The 19,388-nt window shown below is 41.6% G+C and overlaps 1 protein-coding gene across 5 annotated transcripts in view; it reads left to right on the plus strand.

Moving 5' to 3' along the window:
* The window catches only part of CPSF3 (cleavage and polyadenylation specific factor 3), a 51,006-nt gene that overhangs the window by 17,003 nt on the left and 14,615 nt on the right, over positions 1 to 19,388 (plus strand). For all 5 annotated transcript variants that reach the window (XM_025354935.1, XM_025354937.1, XM_025354938.1 and 2 more), the window contains 8 exons: positions 215 to 390; positions 1,542 to 1,700; positions 3,247 to 3,393; positions 8,526 to 8,678; positions 12,860 to 12,968; positions 15,308 to 15,406; positions 16,579 to 16,673; positions 19,197 to 19,284. In XM_025354935.1, coding sequence (XP_025210720.1) covers positions 215 to 390; positions 1,542 to 1,700; positions 3,247 to 3,393; positions 8,526 to 8,678; positions 12,860 to 12,968; positions 15,308 to 15,406; positions 16,579 to 16,673; positions 19,197 to 19,284 — 1,026 coding nt within the window. The remainder of the gene's footprint in view (positions 1 to 214; positions 391 to 1,541; positions 1,701 to 3,246; positions 3,394 to 8,525; positions 8,679 to 12,859; positions 12,969 to 15,307; positions 15,407 to 16,578; positions 16,674 to 19,196; positions 19,285 to 19,388) is intronic.

The raw sequence follows: 19,388 nt of genomic DNA on the forward strand, positions 1-19,388 counted from the left end.
TTAGGTCATGTGCCATTTAGAAGTAAGTTTTGGTTTTGTAAATTTAAGTTAGTTACAACCAGGATAATTTTGCTTAAACTCTTTAAAATATAGTTATGTGCTTTATTTCTTGGTTGTGTGTGTATCATTTCTTGTTTCTATGTGTATCATTTATTATTTGAACTATTTACCCCATGTAACAAAGTGATGTTTGTTTCTTGCAAAATCTCTCTAGATGAGTACTGGCAGAATCACCCAGAACTACATGACATTCCAATATACTATGCATCATCTTTGGCCAAGAAGTGTATGGCAGTGTACCAGACATATGTAAATGCCATGAATGACAAAATCCGCAAACAGATCAACATCAATAATCCCTTTGTTTTCAAACACATTAGTAACCTCAAGGTGAGTGCTTGTGGAAGAAAGACAAGGATGGATAAAACCAAATCAGTCATTAGGAGTAGGAGGTACGAGGCTGCAAGTGATGGCTCATGGCTGTAATTTTAGCCTTTTGGGAGTCCGAGGCAGGAGGATCACTAGAACTCAGGAGTTTGAGACTGGCCTGGGCAAGATAATGAGACCCTGTGTCTATAAAAATAAGATAAAAATCATAGACAGTGCGTGTCAGTGACTCTAGCTGAATTCCTCTTGCTGGAGTCTTACCTCTTCTCTAGCTGGTGTCGTTTTTCTGCAGGCAAACAAAACTTCAGCAGCTGACATTCTTTTTTTGCTTCAACAGATTTTGCCACTTACCCCAAGTAGCCATGTGTTCTCAGTATTTATAATACTTATCTCTTTTGCTGTAGGAATAAAAAGTTCTGAGGAGAAAAGTATCTTGTATTATGTATTTAAGTTTCTCTTCTCACTCAAACCAAATCATCTTTTTGATTAGTGCTGCAAATTCTATATATGAAAATTTTTATATACTTTTCTAGAAGCATTCTATAAAATCTGATTTTATTTAATTTAAAAAATACTGTTTAACTCAATTGATGCTTGAACTCAATTGATATCTGAAATAATTTAAAAGTGGTCTTCCAGTTGTAAATAGGCTTTGTTCATAAAGTATATATTTTAAGTTAACTGCTTAAGGATTATAGACAAGTTCTCCCTAGAACAGCGTTAAACTTTTTGATTTCCAGGCCAGCTCAAAATATTCATGGAGCATGCAAAACCATTGTGAGTCTTTGGGAATATTTTTTCAGAGTTGTGTCTTGGGTAGATCAAGACCCATTTGACTCTTCCTTTTACTTTTCTGCCTGCCTGGTAGGCACTGAAGATGGTCCTGATGGTTCTGATGGCTCTCTAGCTGCCAGTAGAAGGTTTTGAAGATCAGCGTGAACTGACTGCTTTTTATTACTTGGTTTTTCTACCATTCCTAGCCTAAACTGTTAGGAACTTGGTAACTGAACTTAAAATGTGTACCGATCTTGTGAAGGCCCTTTCAGTAGTGTGATTAATCTCTTCCTTAGCCTGTTGTTATTCTTTAAAAAGAAAGAATGCTTTGTCAGCTGCTGGTAGCTAACATACTTTTCCCATTCTGTTTTCTCTCTTAGAGCATGGATCATTTTGATGACATTGGTCCCAGTGTTGTCATGGCCTCCCCAGGCATGATGCAAAGTGGCTTATCCAGAGAGTTATTTGAAAGCTGGTGTACTGATAAGAGGAACGGTGTCATTATAGCAGGATACTGTGTGGAAGGGACACTTGCCAAGGTCAATTATAGTCATAGGCTATTGTGTTATTCCTAATCAGAATTATGGAGGTGGTAGGGTCCTCACAGGTTTTTGCACTGAAGTAATTCTTTAAATAGTACAAGTTTTGATTTTTTAAAATGAGGATGAGAATAGGTAGCTAGATATGAGAGTAGGATGTGGAATTATGCAGACACTGAATGGCATAATGAGGTCCCAGGTGACTGATGTACAAATTAAAGTTTGAGAAGTGCTTATCTGGTTGCAAGTAGAGAATGATGGACAGGAACCTATTTGAGACAAACACGTGAATACCCTCCCTCATCTCATGAAGAACAGGTTTACTAATATGTATGATCTTAAAAAGCTGTAGAATGTGTTTGGGTTGACCACCTTCTACTGTTATGAAACACTGGTTTTCAGCTCTTAGGGATGTAGAAATTGTAGAAAATACATGCAGAATTTGAGAGGCAGTTTCTGAGCATCCAGGCATCACATTCTCATCCTCTTAGCATTAACATCTATTTTATTTTTAAAAATATTCTTTATTTTGATAATCTTTATTACTTTACCTTGTTCTATAAAGTTCTTTAGTGGCAATGTTGTATTTAAAATAGATTTCCAGGCTGGGTGCAGTGGCTCACACCTGTAATCCCAGTACTTTGGGAAGCCAAGGCGGGCAGATCACCTGAGGCCAGGAGTTTGAGACCAGCCTGGCCAACATGACGAAACCCCGTCTCTACTAAAAATACAAAAAATTAGCTGGGCGTGGTGGCGTGTGCCTGTAATTCCAGCTATTCGGGAGGCTGAGGCAGGGAGAATTGCTTGAAACTGGAGGCAGAGGTTGCAGTGAGCCAAGATTGGCGCCACTGCCCTCCAACCTGGATGACGGAGCAAGCCTGCATCTCCAAAAAAAAAAAAAAAATTGATTTCCGGGCCTGGCATGGTGGCTCACACTTGTAATCCTGCGCTTTGGGAGGCCACAGTGTGTGGATCACTTGAGCTCAGGAGTTCAAGACCAGCTTGGGCAACATGGAGAAATCCCATCTTTACAAAAAATAGAAAAATTAGCCAGGCGTGGTGGCACATGCCTGTAGTCCTAGCTAGTTGGGGGACTGAGGCAGGAGGATTGCTTGAACCCAGGAGGTTGAGGCTGCAGTGAGCTGAGATCACACACTGCATTTCAGCCTGGGTGACAAAGTGAGACCCTATTTCAAAAAACAAAGATTTTCAGAATAGAAATGTATCCACATATCTGGGAAATGACTTTGGAGAGCACAAGAGTAGTTGGGAATACAGGTTTGTCTTTCCTAGCATAGAGTTACGATTCTCACTGACGGCACACTAGATAGATGAGTTTTAGTTAATTTGTTTACTTTTCTCATTAAATGTTTGCTTGATTGAGAACATGAGTATTTGATATTTACTGAGTCAGTTATATTAGAATGATTTTGTGCTGAAGGTCCTAAATTTAACATGAGTTTATGACTGCATGAAAAAAATGAAAATGTACCTTTACGTTTATAACTGGGTAGTTTGTTATGTTATTTTTCTTCATTTTCCACAGCACATCATGTCTGAACCTGAAGAAATCACTACTATGTCTGGACAGAAGTTACCACTGAAAATGTCTGTTGATTACATTTCTTTCTCAGCTCACACGGATTACCAGCAAACCAGTGAATTTATTCGTGCTTTGAAACCGCCTCATGTGGTTAGTCTTATGAATTTGATTTATTGTACTAAAGGGAAAAGAAGTGCATACCCAGGAAACTGCAGCAGGCAGTTCACAAAGCAAGCATCACCACCTCCTAATGCAATACCCCATGAGCAGAGCCTTCCACGTGCGCTCGCGTTTGGCCTTTACAACTCCCCTTTGATTTCAACAAGCTGCACCCTTTCTCCGTAACCGACTCTTACTCAGACCTACCAACCCCAATCCTAATGTTTTTCTATTATTTTCTGCTGCCTCTCCAATAATTTAAGAGCCAGGCTTGGAGTATGACTGCTCATTTGGAATGCCAGCTCCATCTCTTACTTACTGTGTAACCCTTGGCAAGTTACTTAACCTCTCTGTACCTCATTTGTAAATAGGAATAATAACAGCTCATAAGGTTATTGTAAGGACCAAGTGAGAGAACATATCTGAAGCACTTAATGTGGTGCTTGGCACATAGTAAATGCTTAATAATAAGAAATAGTACAAGGATCATTTGGAGAGAGGAGAAAGACAAGTCACATAATAGTATAAGTTTAAGATTTAAATAGATATGAAATATACTATATAGCGTGGCCGGGCATGGTGGCTCACGCCTGTAATCCCAGCACTTCGAGAGGCTGAGGAGCGTGGATCACGAGGTCAGGAGATTGAGACCATCCTGGCTAACACAGTGAAACACCATCTCTACTAGAAATACAAAAATTAGCTGGGTGTGGTGGCGGGCGCCTGTAGTCCCAGCTACTCAGGAGGCTGAGGCAGGAGAATGGTGTGAACCCGGGAGGTGGAGCTTGCAGGCCGAGATCATGCCACTGCACTCCAGCCTGGGCGACTCTGTCTCAAAAAAAAAAAAAAAAAAGAAATATACTATATAGTTCCTTATTAGTATATGATTTATTTATCTGTTTATTTATTTATTTATTTTTGAGATGGGAGTCTTGCTCTGTCACCCAGGCTGGAATGCAGTGGCGCGATCTCGGCTTATGGCAGCCTCCACCTCCCTGATTCAAGCAATTCCCCTACCCTAGCCTCCCGAGTAGCTGGGATTACAGGCACACATCACGACACCTGTCTAATTTTTTTTGTATTTTTAGTAGAGACAGGGTTTCACCATGTTTGCCAGACTGGTCTCGAACTCCCGACCTCAGGCAATCCGCCCGCCTTGGCTCCCAAGCAGCTCTCTGTCTCAGCCTCCTGAGTAACTGGGATTACAGGTGCCCACCAACACACCTGGCTAATTTTTGTATTTTTAGTAGAGATGGGGTTTTACCATCTTGGCCAGGCTGATCTTGAACTCCTGACCTTGTGATACACCCGCCTCAGCCTCCCAAAGTGCTGGAATTACAGGTGTGAGCCACTGCACCTGGCCAACTTACTTATATTTTTAAGTATGATGTAACTTATTAAAAATAAATTAGATATTTTGATGGAATTGGAAAGGAGGGGTAAGCTGAAAAAAGTGTGTATTTTTTATTAGAAGAACACTAATGAAGCATGTGTCCATAGAAAATAGATGAAGTGCCCTTTCCAAGTGTATCGGAAAGCAGAAGAAATGGCCTTTTGTTAGTTTTGTTTGTTTGCTTGTTGTTTTTGGTTTTTTTTTTTTTTTTTGGGATGGAGTCTTGCTCTGTTGCCTAGGCTGGAGTGCAGTGGCGCCAATTTCGGCTCCCTGCAGCCTCTGCCTCCTGGGTTCAAGCGATTCTCCTGCCTCAGCCTTCCGGGTAGCTGGGGTTACAGGCACGTGCCACCACGCCAAGCTAATTTTTGTATTTTCTCTAGAGACAGGGTTTCACTACATTGGCCAGGCTGGTCTCGAACTCCTGACCTCAGGTGATCCACTCACCTCAGCCTCCCAAAGTGCTAGGATTACAGGCATGAGCCACTGCACCTGGCCTTGCTCGTTGTTTTTTAAATATGTTTTACTGTGGTAAAATATCTAACATAAAATTTGCAGTTTTAACCATTTTTAAGTGTACAAACCAGTGGCATTAATTATATTCACAGTGTTGTACAACCATCACCACTTTCTGTTTTCACAGCTTTTCATCACTCCAAGCAGAAACTCTGTACCGTTACACAGTAACTCCCCATTTCCTTCCCCCTACCCTGGTAATCTCGAATCTACTTTCTGTTTCTATGAATTTGACTGTTCTAGGTATTTCATCTAAGAGGAATCATAATGCCTACGGTGTTTTCAAGGTTCATCACGTTGTGGCATGTATCAGCACTTCATGCCTAAGTCATGGTCCGTTGTATGTAGACCACATGTTGTTTATCCATTCACCTGTGGATGGACACTTGGGCTGTGTCACTTTTCAGCTAGTGTGAAATGGTATCTCGTGGTTTTGATTTTCATTTCTTTAATGACTAATGATGTTGAGCACCTTTTCATGCAGTCTTTTGTTAGTTTTTGAGTTCTTTCTAGCATGATAGGCCTCACAGCACTGGCCCTTAATGAGCAGATTATTTGGTCGAGAAATACCACTCTCCTGTCCATAGCATCATGGTGTGTAGAGTTTAGTCACAGAGTAGGCTCCTCCCAGGTGTTTCTTATTGAATGTGTGAATGAACATCCCCCCAGATTTCCAAGCCAGGGAGGAAAAGCCGTGTTGCTCTTTCTGTGTGGTGTCACCACCTCATCCTCAGCCCCATTTCATCCTGTCACTCTCTGGTTCTACTTCTGCTGATAGTTTAAGTTCCTGGGTTGAACTTCATGCTCATTTTCCTGTAATAACCGGCTCTAGCAAAAGTATAGCTGCAGGATAAAATTTCAACACTAGTAGTGTTGGTGGTAGTAATCAGTACTAGCTTACATTGATTATTTACCACATGCCAGGCACCGTACATGTGTTTTATATGAACTGACTTGCTTAATTTTCATGACCAACAGCTGTTCTGCAGATGGGAAAACTGAGGCGTGAAATCACTTGGTCAAGGTTACACAGCTAATAAGCAGCAGCACCAGGATTCTGCTCAGGCAGCCAGGCCCAGGCCCTTCCCCACCAAGCAGTAAGCCCTGCCACGTGCTGGTGCTGGCTATGCCCAGCTGCAAGCCATCTACCACGTGTGAGACGCTACGAACAGTCTAGCTTGGCCGGGCGCAGTGGCTCAGTCCTGCAGTCCCAGCACTTTGGGAGGCCGAGGCAGGTGGATCACTTGAGGCCAGGAGTTCAAAACCAGCCTGGCCAATATGGTGAACCCCATCTGTACTAAAAGTATAAAAATTAGGTAGGTGTGGTGGTTCACACCTGTAATCCCAGCTACTTGGAGGCTGAGGCATGAGAATCCCTTGAACCCTGGAGGCAGAGGCTGCAGTGAGCCAAGATCACGACACTGCACTCCAGTCTGGGCTACAGAGTAAGACTGTCTCAAACAAACAATAAAAAGAACAATCTGTCTTGTAAGATAGAAGTTACAAAAGTGAATGAAAAGGGACTGGTTGCTAATGCTGTTGTTGTAAACACCCTTTAAAATATATCACTGGGGCTGGGCACAGTGGCTCATGCCTGTAATCATACCACTCTGCGAGGCTGAGGTAGGAGGACTGCCCAGAAGTTTGACACCAGCCTAGACAACATAGTGAGACCTTGTCTCTACAAAAATAAAATAAAACTAGCCAACCATGGTGGCTCATGCCGGTAGTCCCAGCTACCTGGGTGGCTAAGGTGGGAGGATTGCATAAGCCTGGGAGATTGAGGCCACAGTGAGCCAAGATTATGCCACTGCACTCCAACCTGGACAATAGAGCAAGACTCTGTCTTTAAATAAAGAAATATATAAAGTAATAAAATGTTCCATTTGGTTCTGAAATATTTTATTAGGATAGGCACAGTGGCTCACACCTATAATCCTAGTACTTTGGGAGGCCAAGGTGGGCAGATCACTTGAGCCCAGGAGTTCGAGACCACCTTGGGCAACATGCAAGACCCTGTCTCTACAAAAAATACAAATATTGGCTGGGCATGGTGGTGTATGCCTGTAGTCCTGGCTATGTCGGAGGCTGAGGCAGGAGGATTGCTTGATCCCTGGAGGTTGAGGCTGCAGTGAGCCATGATCACACCAGTGTACTCCAGCCTGGGCAACAGAGTGAGACCCTGTCTCCAAAAATATATAAATATATGAGGTAGGCCAGGCTCGGTGGCTCACGCCTGTAATCCCAGCACTTTGGGAGGCCGAGGCAGGCAGATCACAAAGTCAAGAGTTCGAGACCAGCCTGACCAACATGGTAAAACCCCGTCTCTAATGAAAATACAAAAATTAGCCAGGCATGGTGGTGTGCACCTATAGTGCCAGTTACTTGGGAGGCTCAGGTAGGAGAATCGCTTGAACTCAGGAGGTAGGGGCTGCAGTGAGCTGAGATCACGCCACTGCTACACTCCAGCCTGGGCGACAGAGCAAGACTCCATCTCACAAAAAGAAAAAAAAGGGAACTATGGGTGTTTTCTGACACAGTAGGGTAGCAATAGTTTTGTACAAGAGTCATAGGCATTTAAAACTAGAAGAGATTACAGAAGTCAGCCCTTTACCACTATGAACATAGAAGCAGTGAAACATGGAAAAGGCGTGTATCTCATTAGTGGCAAAGACTGGAGTAGAAAAGAAGTTTCTTGGCCGGGCGCGGTGGCTCACCCCTGTAATCCCAGCACTTTGGGAGGCCGAGGCGGGTGAATCACGAGGTCAAGAGATCGAGACCATCCTGGCCAACATGCTGAAACCCCGTCTCTACTGAAGATACAAAAATTAGCTGGGCGTGGTGGCGCGCACCTGTAGTCCCAGCTATTCGGGAGACTGAGGCAGGAGAATTGCTTGAATCTGGGAGGCGGAGGTTGCAGTGAGCTGAGATCGCGCCACTGTACTCCAGCCTGCCAATAGAGCGAGACTCCACCTCAAAAAAAAGAAAAAGGAAAAGAAGTTTCTTTACTCTTTGTTCAAATAGTACCACATAAGGATCTTTTGAAGCCAAACAGAATGAGTATGTGTATACAAGTTGAATTGGCTGGAGGTCCTAGTAGTAAAGTTTCATAACTTCCAAGTATGTCTCTATTTCATATACTTAATTAATTCAACTCAGGACCATGATTAATCTGAATAATGTTTCCCTATATTCTTTTAACATTTATTCTATGTAGATTTTAGTCCATGGAGAACAGAACGAAATGGCCAGATTGAAAGCAGCACTGATTCGAGAATATGAAGATAATGATGAAGTTCACATAGAGGTTCATAATCCTCGGAATACAGAAGCAGTGACCTTAAACTTCAGAGGAGAAAAACTAGCCAAGGTAAAAGGTTATGGCTCCTGTCTATCCGATCCATGTTTTTTCTTCATGAAAGACTGTACTTCATAAGAAAATAGATCTTTAGTCAAAAGAATATGCTTATTTCTGTCTATTTGTTATACTACAGGAATTTTATCCTTATCCTTTTTGACTTCTTTTGGTTCTGTTCATTCATTTCTTCAGGTGGAAAATGTTCAGCTAGATTAGATCTTAATGCAGCTGAATCTCATAGATCTTTAATCCACATCTCCACTTGCTTTTCCTTCCCACATCTGAGGGTAAAGAACTGTTCCTTACTGTTTGTTACTGTAGCCATGTATGTTTGTGTAGATATGGTGGAATATATGGAAACATTTTCTTTTTAAAAATTAATCGGCCAGGCTCAGTGGCTCACGCCTGTAATCCCAGCACTTTGGGAGGCCGAGGCACATGGATCACTTGAGGTCAGGAGTTGTAGACCAACCTGGCCGACATGGTAAAACCCCAGCTCTACTAAAAATATATATATATTTTAAAAAATTAGCTGGGCATGGTTGCAGGTGCCTGTAATCCCAGCTACTTGGGAGGTTGAGGTGGGAGAATCCCTTGAACCCGGGAGATGGAGGTTGCAGTGAGCTGCAGTCGCGCCACTGCACTCCAGCCTGAGTGACAAAGTGAGACTCTGTCTCAAAACAAACAAAAAAGAAGTAATCAAGGCTGGGCACGGTGGCTCACTCCTGTAATCCCAGGACTTTGGGAGGCCAAGTCAGGCAAATTGCTTTAGCTCAGGAGTTCAAGACCAGCCTGGGCAACATGGTGAAAGCCAGTTCTACGAAAAATACAAGAATTAGCTGGGTGCGGTGGCATGTGCCTGTAGTCCCGGCTACCCGGGCGGCTGAGGTGGGAGGATGACTTGAGCCCAAGAGGTTGAGGCTACAGTGAGCCATTGTCCTGTCACTGCGCTCCAGCCTGGGTGACAGAGCAAGACCTTGTCTCAAAAAAATAAAAAAAGAATTGCTCATTTTTCAGAGTGAAGTGTCCTGTTTTCCGAATTTGAAGTTGAAATAGTTAAGGAAAGCCTGAGCTGCCTTTTTAGAGGGATGCTGTCAGAAGTCTGCATCTTTACTTCTGTTGATCACAACTCCTTTAGAAATACTTCTAAGGAAAACTTTTTAAAAATTACATATATAATTTTAAATTTTTAAAAAGGAATTGAAATCAGTATGTTGAAGAGATATCCGCAACTCCCATGTTCTTTTTTTTTGTTTTGAGATAGGGTCTCACTCTGTTGCCCAGGCTGGAGTGCAGTGGTGCATTCATGACTCACTGCATCCTCGACCTCCCTAGGCTCAGCTGATCCTCCCATCTCAGCCTCCCAAGTAGCTGGGACTACAGGCACAAATAATTTTTTTTTTTTTTTTTTTTTTTTTTGAGAAGGAGTCTCGCTCTGTCGCCCAGGCTAGAGTGCAATGGCGCTATCTCGGCTCACTGCAACCTCTGCCTCCCAGGTTCATGCAATTCTCCTACCTCAGCCTCCTGATTAGCTGGGATCACAGGCACCTACCACCACACCCGGCTAAATTTTTTTTATATTTTTAGTAGAGACGGTGTTTCACCACATTGTCCAGGCTGGTCTCAAACTCCTGACCTCAAGTGATCCACCCATCTTGGCCTCCCAAAGTGCTGGGATTACAGGCGTGACCCACCATGCCCAGTCTCAGGCTCAAATTTTTAATGATTTAGTTGAAGGCTTAAATATCAACATATGGGCCAGGAGCTGTGGCTCACGTCCGTAATCCCAGCACTTTGGGAGGCTGAAGTGGACAAATCATCTGAGGTCAGGAGTTCAATACCAGCCTGGCCAACATGGAGAAAACCCTGTCTCTACTAAGGATACGAAAATTAGCCAGTTGTGGTTGTGCGCAACTGTAGTCCCAGCCACTCAGGAGGCTGAGGCAGGAGAATCGCTGGAACCTGGGAGGCGGAGGTTGCAGTGAGCCGAGATCATGCCACTGCACTCCAGCCTGGGCGACAGAGCAAGACTCCATCTTAAAAAAAAAAAAAAAAAAAAATGTTAATAGCAACTTTACAATACACTTTTAATACATAATGAGCCAAACCTGCAGATGCTAATTAATGAATATCCTTTCTTGAAGGTGAATTGGAGGAAAAAAAGAAATTAGCAAAACTTAGGGTATGAGGGTTTTGCTGTAAATGATTGTGGTTACTCCTGAGTCTTACTGTTCAAAAACTTCTCAGGGGCCAATTTAATAGTGTTTTTCTTATACCTGTAGAAAAATATACTCATTTGAGAATCTAGAACTGTATTTCCCATCCTCCGCTGGTGGTGGATTTATGGGAAGAAAAAATAAAGTTTTGCAGTCAGACAGTTTAGAAGATGAATTGAACTGAGTTCAGGAAAAGCTGGGTTTCTTATTGGAGTGTTCTGTTTCTCACCCATGATTTTAATGATTTAAAATCATTATCTTTAGTTGGTTTTCTTTCTCAAGTACAACATCACTATATTAAAATTAATCTCCTAGGAGCAAAAGTTCTTTTCTGAAAGCTACCAGCAGTTAAGGAGAAAATAACCCTAAGAAATCCTATGAAATGCAACCCTCTGTGTTTATAGTTATGAGAACAAATATAGCACTGCCTGGTTGCTGTTTGCCCTTACTTGCTTAAAGGTAAACAAGTATGGAACACACTGCGTTTATTCCCTTGAGCTCATTTACGTGCAGTTGAGAGAAGTTATATTTAAGAATACTGGGTTTCAGCCAGGCGTGGTGGCTCACGCCTGTAATCCCCGCTCTTTGGGAGGCTGTAGCAGGCAGATCCCTTAAGCTCAGGAATTCAAGATCAGCATGGGCAACATGGTGAAACCCCATCTCTACAAAAAATACAAAAAAAAAGCCAGGCTTGGTGGTACACATGGTGAGCGATGATCACACCACTGCATTCCAGCCTGGGTGACAGTAATACTCTGTTTCAAAAAAATAAATAAATTACATTTTTTTTTTTTTTTTTTGCGACAGAGTCTCGCTCTGTCGCCAGGCTGGAGTGCAGTGGCACAATCTCAGCTTACTGCAACTTCTGCCTCCTAGGTTCATGCCATTCTTCCGCCTCAGCCTCCCGAGTAGCTGGGACTACAGGCGCCCGCCACCAGGGCCAGCTAGTTTTTTGTATTTTTAGTAGAGATGGAGTTTCACCATGTTGGCCAGCCAGGATGGTCTCAATCTCTTGACCTCTTGATCTGCCCGCCTCGGCCTCCCAAAGTGCTGTAATTCCAGGTGTGAGCCACCGCGCCCAGCCATACATGAGACTTTTTAAAAATGAATAGTGGGGCCGAGTGTGGTGGCTCACACCTGTAATTCCAACACTTTGGGAGGCCAAGGCGGGTGGATCACCTGAGGTCAGGAGTTCGAGACCAGCTGGCCAATGTAGCAAAGCCCCATCTTTACTAAAAATACAAAAATTAGCCGGGCATGGTAGTGGGTGCCTGTAATCCCAGCTACTTGGGAAGCTGAGGTGGGAGAATCGCTTGAACCTGGGAGGCAGAGGTTGCAGTGAGCTGAGATTGTGCCACTGCACTCCAGCCTGGGCGACAGAGTGAGACGCCGTCTCAAAAAAAAAAAGAATAGTGGGTTTCATGTTTGTAATATTTTTGTTTTTAAGTGGTTGTTATTTTATTCTCTTAAAAGTGTTTCTCCCTCAATTTATGAGCTCACCCATAACCTGTTTTTATTGACCTTTTTATTCAAAGCCACTGCTGCTGCTTTTAGTGTTAGGTGTACCACAGCCTCCCAGACTTGTATCAGTGGACCTCACTCTCTGTTGTGAGTTTGCAGCCAGCCTGAGGGAGTGCATGTGTGTGTTTCACGGGGACTTCCCGGCCTTCCCTACTACGGTGCAGCTAGTGAGAGCTTTCTTAAACCCCAGCACTTAGTAAGTTCCTTGCTTGTTGAACTGATTAGAACTGAACTATGCCAGATCTGCCACTGTGACTCTTCTCTTTGACACTGGTAGCAATGCGACTGCCCTCATCATAGAGATATCAAACATTTTGTGTTTTTCATGGTTAAATCCATATGTTGTTTTCATAGTTCAAAGACGTTATGGTCATCATTATGATGAACTGCATTTTACTGTCTGAAAAACTGCATTTTACCAGGTTCTATTTTCTTCAAGTATTTTTTTTTTTACAGGTTATGGGATTTTTAGCAGACAAAAAACCAGAACAAGGCCAGCGGGTCTCAGGAATACTTGTTAAAAGAAACTTTAATTATCACATACTTTCTCCTTGCGACCTATCCAGTAAGTATACTATTAAATGTCAAATCTAACTTCACCTTAGCACTGAAAGAAAATCTATGAAAACTTCTCTTCACCTTGTGGCCAAATTTTAAGTAACAGACAAATAAAAAAGGAATAGGTGCAAGTTAGCTAATTAGCTTTGTACCTATAGTAGTTCACAGGAGGAGAAAAAAAACACCTCCCGTGAACTACTGAAAGATTGAAATTATTCGTGAAATCACTTTCTTCGTCTTTGGAAACATAAGTTCGTTCCTGAGTTCACCCGATTTTCTACCCTCTACAACAGACTGGTGGGCTTTTATTTTCTGAAGTGACTTTGGATTCCCCAGATAAGCCATTTGGTTTTTAGGACCTTTGCATAAGCATTTCAGTTTTTTATGACCTTTACATCACTTGCTGGGCCTTTCTATTCCTTCACCATTCCGAAAGGAGTAGGAACAAAAACTTGTATAATTTCTTTAAAAGCAAAAAAGTATTAATGTAAAGCCTAATTTTTTCATTATGTTGGAACTTTCGACATCCAAATAAGTAACACCAACTATATAACTGACGCCTCTAATGTGTGTGTATAAATTGAAGCTCATTGTAGAGAAAAATGAAAAATTGGGCCAGGTACAGGGGCTCACGCCTGTAATCCCAGCACTTTGGGAGGCCGAGGCAGGTGGATCACAAGGTCAAGAGATCGAGACCATCCTGACCAACATGGTGAAACCGACTCTACTGAAAATACAAAAATTGGTGTGGTGGCACGTGCCTGTAGTCCCAGCTACTCGGGAGGCTGAACGTGGAGGTGGAGGTTGCAGTGAGCTGAGATAGTGCCACTGCATTCCAGCCTGGTGACAGAGCGAGATGCCATCTCAAAAAAAAAAGAAAAATTGCACAAAACTAATAAGATTACATTTAAGTTTGTAAACTGCTTTTTTCCCAAAGTTGATACACAGTTCCATGTGCATTCTTTGTCTTTATAAATTTACTGAGCCATCAGTAAGTCATTTTCCAATGAATGTGGTGTTATCTTCAAGTAAATGCTGTGCTCAAGGTGATTTACATGGTACTAATACATTATATGTACTTTATGCTGGAATAAAAAATAGCAGTGGCTGAACATGGTGGCTTACGCCTATAATCCCAACATTTTGGGAGGTCAAGGTGGGCAGATGACAAGATCAGGAGTTTGAGACCATCCTGGTCAACATGGTGAAACCCTGTCTCTACTAAAAATACAAAAATTTGCTGGGTGTGGTGGCACGTGCCTGTAGTCCCAGCTAGTCGGGAGGCTGTGGCAGGAGAATTGCTTGAATGTAGGAGGTGGAGGTTGCAGTGAGCCGAGATCACGCCATTGCACTCCAACCCGGGCAACAGTGTGAGACTCTGTCTCAAAAAAGAAAAAAAAAAGGAAAAGAAAAATAGCAGCAGTGGTGAGGTATTTACCTATGAGATTGCCCAGCTGTCAGACTTCATAGCATCATAGGTCATTGTCTGACTTGTGCCTTCATTCTGAGTTACTGAGCTCTTACTCTTATGCCACATAGTCCTAGCCCTTGAAATCAGTCTAATGAGGGAAGCAATCTTGGAAAGAGCTAGTCCCAGTATTGCTCAGTGGCATATAGAAGTGCATGATAAGTATGTGAAGACAGACAGTGCACCTCAGCAGTTGAGAAAAGCTTGGTAAATTAGGCAGCCCTTGTGCCAGGTGGTGAAAGATTGTTGGGAGTTACCAAGGAAAGAAGGCAGATGACAGCTGGCATACCAGCTCTATGGCATCCAAGAACCTGGTATGTTTGGGAACATGAGGTGCTTTCTTTTCCTTTTTTTTTTTTTTTTTTTTTTTTTTTGAGACAGAGTCTTGCTCTGTTGCCCAGGCTAGAGTGCAATGGCACGATCTCAACTCACTTCTACCTCTGCCTCCCGGGTTCAAACAGTTCTCTGCCTCAGCCTCCTGAGTAGCTGGGATTACAGGCGCCCGCCACCACGCCCAGCTGATTTTTGTACTTTTAGTGGAGATGGGGTTTCACCGTCTTGGCCAGGCTGGTCTTGAACTCCTGACCTCATGATCCACCCGCCTTGGCCTCCCAAAGTGCTGGGATTACAGGCATGAGCCACCGCACCTGGCCATGAGGTGCTTTCTTACTGCTGGAGCAGAAGTTAACTGAAGGAGAAAGGTGGGGACATAGGGAGATCGGTGGGGAAATGTAAGGTGGTACCAAATTAAGGAGCATCTTGTTAGCTTTCTGAAAAACATGTTGACATTTACTTTGCTTTTATTTTTTCTTTGCTCCTGGTATGTGTTTTGTAGGACTGGTATTGTTTCTTCAAGTCTATTCTAATTTTCTTTTCAGATTATACTGACTTGGCAATGAGCACTGTAAAGCAGACCCAAGCCATTCCATATACTGGTCCCTTTAATTTGCTCTATTACCAGCTGCAGAAGTTGACAGGTGTGTGTGTATTGAAATTCATTTCGTTGTTTTGTCTTTTTAAAGATAATTTTCTACCTAGAAAAGAATGTTACTTAATTTTGATAATTGTCTCAGAATTGTATGTTTTATTAATATAAATGATCATGTTATTATTGCCTTTATGTGAAATTTTAGAAAATACACTCATGTTCTTGCCTGATGGTCCTGTGAAAAAAAAATAAGAAAAACTTTTAAAAAATTAAAAAAGAAAATATACTCAAAATTTTTTTTAATTCTGTAATACTTATCTTTGACCCACTTAAAATCTAGTAGTCTCTTTTCCTTGTTTGAAGTCTCTTTTACTTGACCATACCTAAAATTTTATCTGTTTCTTTTCTTTGATCAGTGAAAATAATTTTTCTGGCTCTATCGATACCAGTCTATACAGCAGGTTTTGTAAGAGTTCATGACCACTGGCCAAAGGCCAGTGAGAAAATAAACCTAGTCTGTTTTCATATTAGACCATTTGAGTTCGAGATTTTGTGTATTAACATCATGAGGGGCAGTGACTAAATTAAAAGGTGTGGACTTTCTGATAAAGCAAGAATACTTCATATTACAAAATATATTTTCCATCAGTCACGCTCTTCATGACTCATGAAGTACTACCATAAAATAAACCAGTAGAAAGAACCTTTTTTTAAAACCTCGGAACCTTGCACTAGTATAATCTGTCATAACATAGAAGGTTAATAAAATATGTCTGAACTGTCCTTGAGTAAGAGGATGCTAGAAAGACCAGAAAAGTCTCTTGAACAATAGAATTTCGCTGTAGAATGTTGAAGCTTACGAAGACAGAAGGTAGACGAAACTAGTTGGCAACAATTGACTAATTTTATGTCATACGTTAAAAGATGCTAGTAGAAGGCTAAATCTCTTGTATACAAAACATAGATGTTTGAACACCACTTAAGTTTGCTACTGATAAAATGTTTGATGTCCGAGGTAAATGCTACCTAGATAGATGAATGTTTGCAATACATGTTCAGACCTTTCCGTTGCTATACTTTGCTGTTTAAAAATTGACTATACAAATGAGTTACTAACTTTTTCATTGTGTAGCTGCTTTAACTGTCTCTATAAACAAATGAATGGTCTCTGGAAGATTATCAGAAAAGTATATACATCTTATAGTTACATCTTTCTTTCAGGTGATGTGGAAGAATTAGAAATTCAAGAAAAACCTGCTCTGAAAGTGTTCAAAAATATTACTGTAATACAAGAACCAGGCATGGTGGTATTAGAAGTAAGAAAAGATCATTTACCTAAACAATGAGAGAAAAAAGTTTTAAAAAGAGTTCATGAACAATTGTAGAGAATATTAGTTTCTTCCCAATTAGAAAAAGAATATTGTTGGAAAGTGTGTGTGTGTGTGTGTGTGTGTGTGTGTGTATCTCTCTTATAAAACCTGCTGTATATAAAACATATATATATATGTTTTAAGGACCAGCATTAAGTATTATTAAGTAGCTGAGCATTATCTATGTAGTCACAAAAACCTAATAATAAATTAAGGGTTTGTATTTAGTATGTGCAGTAAGTATAGTCCTTTCATATAAATCTTACCTGATTTTATGGTATTCCAGGATGTCTTTAGTTATATCAAAAGGTTTTATAATTCTTAAGGAAAAAATTTAATTATGTTAAATTAAAACAAACTTAGGTACCACTCGTTAAAAGAGCAGAATTTTGAAGATTCAAATAAACAACAATAAAGTGACCCAAATCTGGAAAGGACAGAAATTATTAAATTAAGTGATGTGGTTCCTGTTAGAATTTTAAACTCCAGCTTGTGGAGTTTGGAAGACAGATACCAAAGGAATTGCATGGTTGATTTTGATAGATTGGCACCTGTTAAGTTTAAAGAAGGATTTTCAAAGTGAGTCCTACCATTGAATAGTCCAGGGAGGTATCTTATCTACTGCTATGCCCCAAGGTAGAATTGTATATAAATTGCCAAGGTAGATGGTCAACTATTTCATTCATACATTCTAATTTTTTTTTTCTTTTTTTGAGACGGAGTCTTGCTCTGTCACCCAGGCTGGAGTGCTGTGGTGTGATCTCAGCTCACTGCAACCTCCACCTCCCAGGTTCATATGATTCTCCTGCCTCAGCCTCCCGACTAGCTGGGACTACAGGTGCATGCCACCATGCCCAGCTAATTTTTGTACTTTTAGTTAGAGATGGGGTTTCACCATGTTGGCCAGGATGGTCTTGAACTCCTGACCTCAAGTGATCCACCCACCTCGCATACATTCTATTTTTAAAACAAAAAAGATTTGTCAGCTTTGGTCCCAATACAATCCTGTGATTTAAGTCTAAATTTGATTCATAAGGCTAAAAGCAACTAAAGAAAGTATCAGGCCAGGCCCAGTGGCTCACAGCTGTAATCCCAGCACTTTGGGAGCCAAGGCGGGCGAATCACCTGAGGTCAGGAGTTCGAGACCACCCTGGCCAACATGGTGAAACCCCGTCTCTGCTAAAAGTGCAAAAATTACCCAGAAGTGGTGGTGGGCACCAAAAGTCCCAGCTACTTGGGAGGCTGAGGCAGGAGAATCACTTGCATCTGGGAAGCAGAGGTTGCAGTGAGCCAAGATCGCACCATTGCACTCCAACGTGGGTGACAGAGTGAGACCCTGTCTCAAAAGAAAAAACGAAAAACAAAGTGTGAAAAGGAGTAGTTATCTATAAACATGAAGTTACATACAACAATATGTAAAATGTTAATATCAGAAAAAGGGAGAAAGTTACTAGAGACATTAATTTAGCTCATTCTACTAAATACTATTAGAGTCTGCGTATGATGGCTCACACTTGTAATCCTAGCACCTTGGGAGGCCAAGGTGGGCAGATCACTGGAACCCAGGAGTTCAAGACCAGCCTGGGTAACACAGCAAGACCCTGCCTCTATAATTCATTCATTCATTTATACATGCATAGTAGGTAATATATTTTTGTTCCTAGGGTAAACACGTCAGAGATTATTTACCCTAGGAACAAAAGCCAGGGGATCTGAGGCTCAGTGTAGAAGCAAAAGTAAATATTTTAAAATATTGCACTCTTGGCCAGGCGCTGTGGCTCCCACCTGTAATCCCAGCACTTTGGGAGGCCGAGGTGGGCGGATCACCTGAGGTCGGGAGTTCGAGACCAGCCTGACCAACATGGAGAAACCCCATCTCTACTAAAAATATAAAATTAGCCGGGCGTGGTGGTGCATGCCTGTAATCCCAGCTACTTGGGAGGCTGAGGCAGGAGAATCGCTTAAACCCAGGAGGCAGAGGTTGCAGTGAGCCAAGATCACGCCATTGCACTCCAGCCTGGGCAACAGGAGCAAAATTCCATCTCAAAAAAAAAAAAGAAAAAAACTTACCCTCTTCACATTCTGTCTGTAGTCATATGCTATACTAAATATAAGCATTAGGAATTTGAGTTCAGTCCCAGTACCAGTAATTATCCTGTACAAGTTACTTTTGAGTCTGTTTTCTCTTTTATAAAATGAAATTAATTATGCTATTTGTTATGAAAATTAAATGATAATGCCTATAAAACATGTCAAAAGGAAGTGCTCAGTATAATTTTGTTCTTTATAGAATATTAGAGAAGTATTGTAGTATTAATTTCAGTAAACAGTGAGTCAGTGAATTTCAGTGTAAATACTGGAAGCAGTAGTTCCATATGTAGAGTCCATGGTTTGGTGGGTTGTAGTCGTAGCTTTTGTGGTTGGTCACTATAGGTAGGTCACTTCCTAATTCTGCCTTTTGCTTTCCAGTGGCTGGCAAACCCTTCTAATGATATGTATGCGGATACAGTAACAACTGTGATATTGGAAGTTCAGTCAAATCCCAAAATAAGAAAAGGTAAGAGTTCATTTATTTTTATCCTTTTTTTTTTTTTTTTTTGGAGACGGAGTCTAGCTCTGTTGCCCAGGCTGGAGTGCAATAGCACAATCTCGGCTCACTGC

The sequence above is a fragment of the Theropithecus gelada genome, chromosome 13, assembly GCF_003255815.1.
Source record: "Theropithecus gelada isolate Dixy chromosome 13, Tgel_1.0, whole genome shotgun sequence".
In the NCBI taxonomy this organism is placed as follows: domain Eukaryota; kingdom Metazoa; phylum Chordata; class Mammalia; order Primates; family Cercopithecidae; genus Theropithecus; species Theropithecus gelada.